The sequence below is a fragment of the Cyphomyrmex costatus genome, unplaced genomic scaffold (genome assembly GCF_001594065.2).
Source record: "Cyphomyrmex costatus isolate MS0001 unplaced genomic scaffold, Ccosl1.0 scaffold378, whole genome shotgun sequence".
Lineage (NCBI taxonomy): Eukaryota > Metazoa > Arthropoda > Insecta > Hymenoptera > Formicidae > Cyphomyrmex > Cyphomyrmex costatus.
Genome location: NW_017277972.1, coordinates 582866 through 595468, shown reverse-complemented (window position 1 = coordinate 595468; position 12603 = coordinate 582866). Strand labels below are relative to the sequence as shown.

Sequence of the window (12603 nt, the reverse complement as noted above, 5' to 3'; positions counted from 1 at the left end):
TTTATTTTATGAAAGACATATTGCAACGTTTTTTTTACATAAAAGTTTTTATAGAAAATATTTAATAATGTTAATATAAGTTAAATAATAATAAAAATAAAAATTGTAATTGATTCTACTTTAATTTTTACGAATTTATTAATTTTTACAATTTATAAATTTAAAGAAATTTGCGGGAATGGATGATAAATGTCGGACCAATCACAAACCGGGGAGAAGGTGGCCAGACTCTTATTAGAGGGTCACTAGTGATAGTTACTACCGCAACCCACTCGCTCTCTCTTCTACGTGTACACCTTCTTCTTTCCTCCCTATTCTCTACTCACTCTCACCTCCAAGTCCCAAGTCCTGTTCCCTCCGGATGAGCTGTAATACGTACATTGGTGTGACGATCGCTGGTGCGCACTATGGGCCAGAAAGCGACCAAAAGTCGATTCCGGAAATGAGATCAAACAAATATCATTTTATCATCTTGACACTTTAAATAATAGTATTTTTAAAATTTTAGTGATATTGATCAACTACTGTTTGGCAATAACTTATGTATTTCAAATTTACAAATGCTAGCAATGATCTTCTTTCCAAATATTTCCTTATCATTATTTCATTTTATCAAATACAAAATATTTTATTGCTTTTCATCCATCATTATATACAAACGAATTACTGATAAATTTGGTACAAAAATAATGATTACAAAATGTGAATTAAAATTATACTCATATATTATTGAATTTTTTGATAGTTTGCACTTAATGTCAATTTGATACTTCCCTAAATTCCGCTATTTATTAAAATATTCAAGATGTCATTGTGTTCCTTAGAGTACAATATACATATATTTGAAGAATATAGTACCTACTCTTACTCGTTTTTGCATATTTTGAAAAATTTTATAGTAATTTGTCCGCGCGCCGCCCAAGGTAAACGTCACAACGATAATCGTGGGGGTGACTCAAAATGTTCTCCTATATATCTATTTCTACCAGTGGCATTTATTGCGTTATTGAATAGTTATTAGCATGTTTTTTGCACATTTTCATGTTAATTGTATTGCATTTATGCAATTCGCTATTCGCTATAAACAGCACTTATAGCAGTTGCATCGCAGATAGTATTAAGCGTTACAAGACGGGCTTCTCCGTTTTTCTCTTCGACACTATACCTATTGCGCACTTGTAAAGATTCCTAAGCAAATTAATCCATTTAAAAGTATGAGTGTGAAAGTAAAACATCACGCTTTTATTCGTCCATGATCAAATCTAGAAAATTTTACTTGTATTCGATGAGACCTTCGCGACAATTGCAAAATTGAACACAAAAAATCAACTTCTTTTGATGACGCCGAGAAGAGAATCGAAATTTTGGACGACAATTAAAAAATGGAGTCAAAAAAAGACACGTTGCGATACTCTCGTGAAATCTAAAAAAAGCAAAATAGAAAAAAATCGCAGTTTATTCAGGCTTTGTTTGTCTTGATTGCGAAATCATAAAGATCTTCAAGGGAATAATTCGCATAAGAGTACCTCGCTGAAGCTTTGTGGAAAAAAAAGCGAATAAAAGAAACGGAATGAGTATAGCCTCTGTGAAGTTAGCATCTCAACTTTAAAAATCGGAAATTTTAATAACAGTTCTGCTTGCACCCGCAATAGTTCTACAGTTCCTAATAGGTTTTATCAATAGTTCCATCGATTTAAGCCAAAAATTTTAAAAAATAAAAATATGCGGTGCTAACTTCGCGTGACACCGCAGGATTCGAAAAAGTCGATTTTTTCGATGGAATCATATAGTTCTTGAAGAGTTCTACAGTTCCTGATAGATTATAACAATAGTTCCGGCCAATTAATATTTTTAAATAAATTAAATTAAATTAATATCCGCTCAAATAAATTTGCAAATTAAACTTAATATACCTCCCAGGTCAAGAACAAATTGAGCTTATACTAGTTGTTAGAAATATATATAAATTTATTATAATAATAATACCGGTATATACGGACAGTTTCGACTTCACAGAGTCCTCAACAGCCGCAACCGAATTCTTAAAAATTAATTTAGTATATTATGAAGAATATCATAAGTTGGCGTTATATATATTTCTAACAACTAGTATAAGCTCAATTTGTTCTTGACCTGGGAGGTATATTAAGTTTAATTTGCAAATTTATTTGAGCGGATATTAATTTAATTTAATTTGTTGTACGTTGGTCTAACAATGCGTGGGAAAAATAATTAAGGGAACTCTGACCACCTGACGAGGCATTTTAGTGCGCCGCGCGCGCTTTTTTTGCTATTGATTAATTGTTTATAATTATTTAGAGCGAGCACTAAATTCGGATGTGTAGGGGAGACTGGGGCTAAAAGTAACAGGGGTAAGTAGTAACACTTAAATAAAAAAATGTTATAAACATGATATGAAATTATAGATAAAGACAAAAGTCTATAGTGGCACCATCTAATAGTTTAATGACAATCAGAAGCGCACGCATCATCGTCGGGCGTATGTGCAAGAGGTTATTAAAAAATATACGTAAATAAACTTCACAATTTTTTGTAATTTTGGTCTCGGTTTTTATACATTTACCTTTGAGTAACAAATAATGTATCTACATATACAATAGTATATATACTATTGTATATGTAGATACATTATATATATATACACAATAGTATATACATTTATATACAATAGTATATATATGTATCTACATATATGTAGTGTTTGATATTATTACTTATGCGAATGGTGTTACTTTTAACCCCAGATCCGGGATTAAAAGTAACATCTACGAAATATAATAAAATCTAAAATTATATAGTTAAAAGAAAAATATCTTTTACATCTATATAATATTTTAAGTCTAAGAAATCATAGTTTAAAACTAACTATTCATAATTTATTAATTTCAAAGTGATAAAAAATCTGAACCTGTTTTACAAAAAATGTTACAACTAGCCCCACTCTCCCCTACTTTTTTTTGTATCACAATGTCTGTGGATTATTCTAAGACCATTAACTTGTGAGCTTTAAATTCTTTGACTATTGTAATGTAGATACCGGTAATGGAGTTTTCTGTAGACGTTGGTGCTTTTAAAATAACGTTTTTTTATACTTATAACATACGTCTTACTACTGCAGATGACCATATTTCACTACTTTGACCCTTTATATCTTGGGAAATATTGACTTTTGGGACTTGGTGCAATGATAACTTTTTATCAGCATGGCGAAAACTATAACATAGTAAAATTTCAGCCAATTTGACCGAAAACCATTTTCCATAAGTTTTGTGCGGGGTCCTTTATACAATTTCCAAAGTTTATTATTATACTAAGTACACACATGTTAATAATAAACGTTGTGTACTTTGAAAATAACAACGGAAATAAGTTGAAACTCAAGGGATTGAAGGGATTGGGATCCATTGCTTATCTAATATCTAACAATGTATCCGAGACGAAATACACAAAATAAGAAAAATATGCAATGTAGTGTAAGATGTATGTCTAGGATGTTGATTTACGAGACGTGATTGTATAGGAAAAGATGAGACGTTCGTTTGCACACTACACAGAACTTGCATGATTTAAGGTCGCAGCACACACTTTTGCATGACGCATAATGCATGACGCATAAGAGAATCAACCAATCAAAATGTTTCTCTTCCGTGAAGTGGGAGGAAAAGAAGGACTCTGATTGGTTGATTCTCTTATGCACTATGCATTATGCAAGAGTCTGCGCTGCGGCCTTTACTTCTGCGACGCGTTCGTATGTCGCTTGTCCGCCAGCCGTTATACTCTAGTGTAGTGTCCCTAGAAGATAGAGTCTGGTCCATCGACATATAGTATGGATTACGAACAGGCTGAAATAATATGACCGGCCCGAAAGAAAGAGATAGCGACCGGTGTGGGTCAAGCTCTGTTTCTTTCTAATAGTTTTGTCTCTTTCTATCGTTTAGCGATACATTACGACATCCACTGGGCGGTAATAAAAGAAGCCAACAGGAGTATTAGAAAGAGCGAGCGATTGACTCACACCGCGTTTCCTCTTTGTCTAATTCGCCGGACACTTTTCATGTATGGATTGCGCAGTCCATACTATATGTCGATGGTCTTGCCACTACCCCTCAAAATGGCGTCAGTAAGTGGTGGGAATTGATCACAGCTTTCTCGAAATACATACATAAACGTGATATCGCGGACATACGTATACATACGTATATCCTTTTAAAGGACACAAGGACAGTCGATTAATTTATATACAGTAAGTTAAATTATTATCGTGTTGCAACTCGTCAATTTCATATTTGTTAGAAGTTTAAATCCATAAGTAGTTCTCTAACCTAGCAAATATAATAACATTCTTACAATATGTTTTAATCATACAAGAAATTTAATTTTTAAATCCATTCCCAGACATCTCAAAATATTTACGATAAACATTCATAAGTATTTATTATTATTTATTATTTGAAATATTATATAAATATATCATATATGTATATATATTTTATACATATTTTATATAAACTTCATCTGAAAACATTAAAATAAACTAAACATTTTATATAACTTGATTTAATTTATGATAAATATAAATAAAAAAAATATTTTTTATTTAGATTATAATATCTTATTAAGTATTTTTATAGTATTTATATACTGCAATATGTACGATAAATATTCCATAATATTTACAATAAATATAATCTATGCAATCTATAGGACCACAAAATATTTACAAAATTAAAAATACATCTTAAAATATTTTGTAAATATTTTATAAATATTATGTACTGTCTGGATTAGGCTACAAATATTTCGAAGCATTCGTAGCCTTCATACTTTCTTTTTCTTCTTCTTTAGGCCCTTAGAATTCAAGTTTCAGCCTTCATACTTTCAAGTAGATTGTAATCTATATACATATATACGTGCGATTTCTGTACTGTATGATTGGTTACGCCATTGTGAGGGGTTTTTGGGATTGGTCAATGAAAACAATCACGATATGTGGCCAGACTCTATCTTCTAGGGACACTACTATACCACAGTATAACCATACCCAGTAGCAACACTAGCCGGTTTGACCTTGACCAAATTTTAGTACGCATGCGTGAATTTGTACATTTAACAATATGGATGCGTCCAGAGTACACACACTATAGGTAACCTCAATTTACAGTTTCATGACGGAGTGCTTTCCAGCAAGGACGGAATCAGACACTGTGTAACACAGAGAATCGTTTCATCCTTGTTTAACATAGGTAAATAATAAGGATGTAATAATTCACTATGTTACACTGTGTCTACTTGTGTCGTAGCTGGAAAGTTCTTCGTGTGACTTTCGTTTCTTGAAATTAATAATAATAATAAATTGATCGTTATTTTACTAGAAAAGAGTGATATAATCATCATTAAAATGCCTACCTGATATTAATGTATTTTCTTCAGATTTGTCACTCAAATTGAATGTTGCATATTTATTAAAATATTTTTTTAATTATATTTATACGTACATATGAAGACACAAATAATCTAACACCCGATATTGCATGTATATTACAAAATAAAAGAAATAAGAAGTAATGAGAAGACATGAAAAGGGATGAGAAGGTTCTTGTTCTTGTGTTATATTTCCGTGCATACGTTTTAATCGCAGCGCCGATACATTTAACAATACGGCGGTATACCACGTGACCTAGAACCTACTACATCAAAGATGCCGACACTCAGTGTCGCTACTGGGTATGGTTATACTGTGACTATACTCTCGATCTGCGCGCCCGCTCCCGGCTCTCTTCCGAATTTTTCCGCGAATGTTTTATCGATCGCACGCATCTCCCCACTCAATCGCGCGCCTTTCGAAATATATAGTACAAAATATAATAAAATAAGTTTAATCTAAAATTGAACAAAGAATACGCTTCTTAACCTAATCTATCTTACAGTAATTAACTTACGTGTGGTAGGGTGACAACGATATTGGCGTTTCCTTCTCCTTTATAAATTACATCTTTTACAGCGAGAGCCGTAAAGGGTAAACTCGACTCGGAATCAAACGATGATTCTTCTCTCACATCTCCAGCGGGAGCAGATGTCGTTTTCAAGAAAAACATGGTAGGTTTCGAATGCAATATGCCTCGACGTTTCTCGGGTGCATCAACGCGTACCGTCATATATCTATAAGTAGACAAAGAAATGTTTAGTCAACTTTATGTAAGTTTTTCATGAAAATTTTGGCAAGTTCTTCTTGGCAACAATATTCTTTTATAGAATATTTATCATATCGAGAAATTGTAATAATATGATGATTGAAAGAGAATAAAAAAAAATTTGAAAGAAAAAATTTGAAATGTCCATTAGATTTCTAAAATTTATGATTTCGTGTACGGAAATAGTAGCCACATTTGTCTATTTAAGAAAAATCTGAAAATAGCTAAAGTTCTAGAATGAGAGATTGTGGCACGCACAACAAAATTTATCACCTCGACGAGGCAAAAACTGCTCGGAAAAGTTTTTGCGTCGTGATTTGATATCTTTGTTAGATGTATGCTGACGTAACACGCGACCGTGTGAGATATCAAGTCGGTCAAGATTTGCGCAGCCATGACATTTCCTTAAGTTCGACTTTGTCGACCAGTAGCAGCAGTCGTTGAAGAAAAATCACTCGCCTCCGAGAGCTGGTGAAAGTCGAGCAAAGACCGATGCGGCGTTTTATATTAGCAACCATGGAAATTCAAATATCGACCAATCGATTTCGATCCACTATCGGGATTGCGCGACGATATTTCGCAACGCATTGGAGATCGCGATCGGCCGTCGTTACCGCTGCCGTACAGATAAATGTCAGTCTTCATGGAAGACGTATCATCGCGAGTTTAGTCTTAACCTGCAGGAGATTCATGTCTCCTAGAATCAATGACATCGAGTCCATCGACATTAAAAATATATATTCTTTTCTTTTGAGGGAGTATTTGAATGACGAAATTATTGGTATATTACAAACTAATTAAAATCTCCGATTGACTGAATGGAATAAAAAATCCTTTCACAGGATTGAAACGGACGTAAAATTATGAGGTGGGGAAATGTAGACTTTATATTGGAGACCCGTTTAACTCTACGAGTTAAAAACATTTTTCAACTCGTAGAGCTATCACCTGACGTAGATATTTTCTTAATACAAAAGTTTTAGCTGGTATGGACAAAAGGACGCGGTACTATCCGTAAGATTATGTAAATAAACAATAATGAATTTATTAAACTAAAATTGAAAGCTTAAAAAAAAGATTTTACATTTAACTGCAAATTATGTGTAAACGTATGTATATGCTTAGCAAAGACCAATGAATATATTAACTTTAATCTCAGTTCAACTTACACTTTTCATCTTTCTCTAATTCTTTAGAAAAACATAATGAGTTAGTTCAAGTAACTTACAAATAAACCTATTCAAGTGAGACACTCCGATTTTGATGAGTTTTTAGTATATTGTTCTCCAGACAAAAATAAGCAACACGTATTTTTTTATACGTGTCCATATCACGCATTTTTAAGGAGTGTTCACTCCTTTGAAAAAAATTGATTTTTCTCTTGTGAAGCGAATATCTTCGAAATTATAAAAAATAGAAAAAATTTCTAGAATAAAAATTTAATGGTTTCAAGAGTGCTTTAGAACTATAATTAAAAAAAATTTTTTTTTAATTATTTATTTTTAATGAAAATTATTTATTTATAAAAAGTAATTTTTTAAAATTATATTTCGAAAATACTCTTGAAGCCACTTTTAATTTTTATACTAAATTTTTTTTACCTCTTATAATTTCGAAGATATTCGCTTCGAAAGAGAGAAAATGATTTCTTTCGAAGGAGTATTTCACCCCTCACATAAAAAAATACTTGCTGCTTATTTTTGTTTGGGGAACAATATACTAAAAAGTCATCAAAATTGGAGTGTTACACTTGGACAGGTTTACTTGTTAGTTGAACTGAGCTTAAACTTAAACTACATTGATAGAAACAAACATTAAAATGGTAAACAAAGTATAAATGCATTTAGGTACAAGAGATGGTGCTGCAATATACATATATATATGCGTTTGAATAAGATAGAATAATAATGAAAAGAAAAAATTAAAGATATTACTATTATCGATATTTTTATAATTTGGAATTAAAAAAGTACTATCGACATCGATTAAGTTCGGTCATCATTCCATGCTTTCTTAATATCGCACCACAGAGATAGATCGTGCGGCTACCATGAGTATGGTTCTTCGTTCCTTGGCGCAAGCTGGGAACACACAGTCATTACAATCTGACGTGTCGTCTCACATATACAATACTAATGAAACGGTCAGCAGAGGCAACACTTTCTCCCGTGCTAGATTCACGAAACGAATTGGTGTAAAACATCCGCGCGCGCGCCGCCGCCGTTTGTTTTACCTCCTTGCCGCTTCGAGTTACGTATACTCCTTATTCAAGAACTTCTCACACTAGAAACCGCCTCACCTTTTATATACGTTCGAAGCCTTTCTGTTTCTGGTGACGTAATTACGCGCTGTCAATGACCAAGTAATTGAGCTGGGTTCAGAATCATCATCCAAGCGCACTCAAATGTTATCCTTGCTTATTGTTCGCGAATAACAAGGATAAAACAACATCTGGGTGCATCCGTACAACGATTCTGAACGTAACCTGGAAGTAGGGTTGCCATTTGTAAAATCACTAACCTAGGACAGTAAGCTCTAAATCCCCGGATTTTACAGTTAAAACCCTGACATTTTATGTTAATATTAATTTTTTTATAATAAATTTTGATTATTAGTTAATTAATTTAATATAATATTTAACATTTTTATACCTAAAACTTTTACAAATAAAACGAAAATTTAAATAATTATGAAATATATTTATTATTAATTTTGTTTTTTATAACAATATTAAACTGAAATTTATAATAAATATTATTTCTCTCTAAATTAACAGAAATAAATATCCATTTTTGTAACAAAAATAATAAGTCATCTTAAACTTAAAAAAACATCTTCAATATTGTTAACTAAAATTTAAAAATTTAATTGTTTTCGTTTTGAGACTTGTATTTTTCAACTGTTCCTATTACTTTCAAAATATCTTTTTTGCCAAGAAGAAATTTGTAGAAATCGACACAACTTACATCTTTAAAATTATATTTTATTTTAATTAGTGACGAGACAGTGTGTAATCCCAACAAATTTCGTTCTTTTGTCCATTGTTGTACAATTAGTGAAAATACCCTTTCTACGTTTGCATTATGAGTTGGTATGCAGAAAAAATATTGTGCTATCTTCAATAATTCAGTGCATGTATGAGCATTCGGAGTTTTAAAAAATTTAAGCCAAAGTTCATTTGTGGTTAAATGCTTGTCTTGTCTTGTTTCGACTAAAGGTTTTCAAATTTATCCATTCGTCTATTAATTTTGTGTCATCAATTTCGGTGTTTCTGGCTTGTAAAAATGAAACAGTGTTTAAAACGGCGGTCCATTTGGTATTTTCAGATATATTAGATAAAAACATCCAATCAAAATTTTCAAATTCATTCAATGGTTTCACCCAGTTTTCTATGTAGGCTTTCATTTCTCTGTAAAATGTCATACATTTGTTGCTAAGTTTGGGCAACTGTTATAAAAAACTATATAAAATCCGGACTGCTACGAAAAACCCGCCCGGACGCTCCACGACGCCTTTAAAACTAGGACAAATCCGGGGAAATCCGGACGGATGGCAACCCTACCTGGAAGCAACGTCGACCGCGTGATAGACGTTAAGATATACAATACGAACGACGTTGTCTCTCGATGAAGAAAAGGAGCTAGTATATAAGGCATGAAACTGCAATTCAACGAATTGCTTAATATTCATAAAGAGAAAAATATTGCTCGTATATGTAGTCACGTAGGTATCGCAAACCTACTCGCGGTGAAGTCAAGTTATAGAATTGCGTTACGCTATTACTCATCGTAAAGTGACGCGCGTTATTACACTCTGACGAATAAATGTCTCTCGTGAGTGATACGGTGAATGATTCGATTAATTGTAAAATATCGTTTGTTTGAAAAAAAAAAGAACCTTTTCTCGATAAGAGAGAGAAACGTATCAATTCATTAAAATTTCGTCAGACATTTTAGAATGAATAAAAATGTAATATTAGACAGCACCTATAGAAATATTTTTTATTAAACATGTAATACGCTAGGCTTTTAATATTTATTTATGCTAGTTATTGTTGTCAAACAACTTGTTGAATTTTACAGGCTTATCAAGCCTGTTGCGTTGTTCCTCGAATGGTAATATAAAAATACATTCATAAAGTGGTTCTTATCAATCACGCACGCTTAAAATCAGTGTTTGATCTTATCTGGATAAAATGATCTAGATGATCATCTATGTAGATGAACTTTTGATACCATCTTATCTTTATCTATATAATAAAAATATTAATTATCTACATTTTAGATGAAAAAAAGTATCATCTTTATCTAGAATGATGTTTAGATACTTTGGTTTATATTTTACGTTGCTAAACATGTGAAAATATTAAAATATTTTCTTCTATGTAGTTTATGTTTGCGAAAAAATTTTCATCCTTAGAAAGAGAGTGGGTGCATCTCTAATAGCATATATAACCATTCACGTTGCTCTCAAATGATTTTTTTATTCATGCACTAGAACGCTCGACTCTGGGTCGACCAATCGTCGATTGGTTAACCCAAGGTCGATGTTTTTTTGCTTGAAATCAAAATGTGTCGTGTCGGTATTCACGCCCTACTGTTCCTACTTCTCATTTCGTTGATGTTTGTCGTAGTGCGCGATGCTCGATTCATGGACGACACTACTCCGAAATCGTTAAAAGTTTTTGACTGTGTCTTTCACTATGTTTAAAAGAATGTTGTTATTAATATTATAAGATACTATTATTCATAATACAACATAATTCATAACCGCAACGATTATGAGACATACTTGCTTTCATGCGACTAATATAGAGGAAAAGAACTGTATAGAATTTTTTGATGTGATTCTTCATTATTTTTTTGAAAATTGTAAGAGACATTGTAAAAGACAAACAAGTTATTAAATATTAAAATTGTTAAATTTAATAATTTTTAATTATTTTGAGAAAAAACCGATTCTTAATTTAAAAACGAATAGTCTTAAAAATAAAAAAATTATCTGGAATTTTTCAGATGAATTGTCAAATAAATTTATATGTATATTATCTAGATTAATTTAAATGTAATTATATTTATCTTATCTAAGAATGTTTATCTTATCTTTATCTAGCTAATTTTAAAATCATCTATGTACAACACTGCTAAAACTGTCAGATCTGACAGTTGCAGTAGCATCTGGATTATCTTGAGCCGAGCGTCCGATGCTTGGAAAGCGACACTGTCATCGATTGGTCGTTCAGCTTCAAGAACTCGCGAAATCGCCTATGATCGATCTATCCCATGTCGTGCGGTTTTTCAGTGACCGTCGAGTAGCTATACAGTGTGCACATGGTATATTCCGTACACTAGACACGAAACGATGAGTCACGCGAATGAAGTCATATATGCCGGTAGTAAAAAGAGAACTACGACCGCGAACTTTCGAAAGCATCATTAACGCGAGCGCGTTGGCATTAAGATACAAATAAGTATGAAAGAAGACGCGTTTCCAACGATTACAGTCGATTTCCTAAAATTGTGATGTCAGAAGTGCGTAAACATTCTAAAACAAAGATTTTTTTATGTTAAACATTTAAGGGAGGATTCTGGTTTAGATTCCTTCCGATTTTTTTGAATTTTTTTCATCTTTAAAGTGCTGTAAAATAAATAAAAATAAACATTTAGACACTTTATTGTGGTTCAGACGAGAACTATACTATGTGCTAAAGATGCGCAAAATTTGGTAGCGATTGGTCAAATAGATTTTGAGAAATCATGATCACCAGTTAAGAAAATGTTGTTTCGAGAAAAACGCGATTAAAGTTTTTTAACTGGTTACGTAGAGATAACATCCGAATAATGTTACTTACAATCAATCTGATATTCCAGGACTATGGGCACCTTCCTCCTTCTCGTACATATTCACATGTCTACTTTACTGATTAAAAATAGACGAAATGTATTTGATACACGAAAAACTTGCTTGCGTCCACTCGTGTCAAGCACTATATCTTAAATTTATAACCTTAGCAAAAATCCTTTTACATACTTATTCTACAACCCAAATATTTGCAAAAAATGCAATTTAAAAAAAATCGATTTTCCTCTAGATCAGAATCCTTCCTTGAACGAATGATTCCATACGGAAGGAGAAAATTGTATGAACGTTTATCGCATGATATGTCATGCAATATATCGCAACGTATCGTTCTTATTTACATGACTGTCTTTAGTAATGTTTTAGGATGCTAAATGTGACTCTATGGCTGATTTATGGTCGATTTCGATATTTGAGACTATCTTAATTGCAGTCTCTGTCTCCCCCTCCATCCCTCCTTCTCCCCCTCCATCCCTCCTTCTCCCCCTCCATCCCTCCTTCTCCCCCTCCATCTCTCTCTCTCTCTCTCTCT

General features: G+C 32.5%; 1 protein-coding gene across 1 annotated transcript in view; it reads right to left on the bottom strand.

Annotated features, from left to right (window-relative positions):
• LOC108776749 (uncharacterized) overlaps positions 1-12603 on the bottom strand; it is a 114111-nt gene that overhangs the window by 30066 nt on the left and 71442 nt on the right. The window contains exon 2 of the mRNA XM_018543452.1: positions 5961-6180. Within this exon, the coding sequence (XP_018398954.1) occupies positions 5961-6176 (216 nt within the window). The 5' untranslated portion in view covers positions 6177-6180. The remainder of the gene's footprint in view (positions 1-5960; positions 6181-12603) is intronic.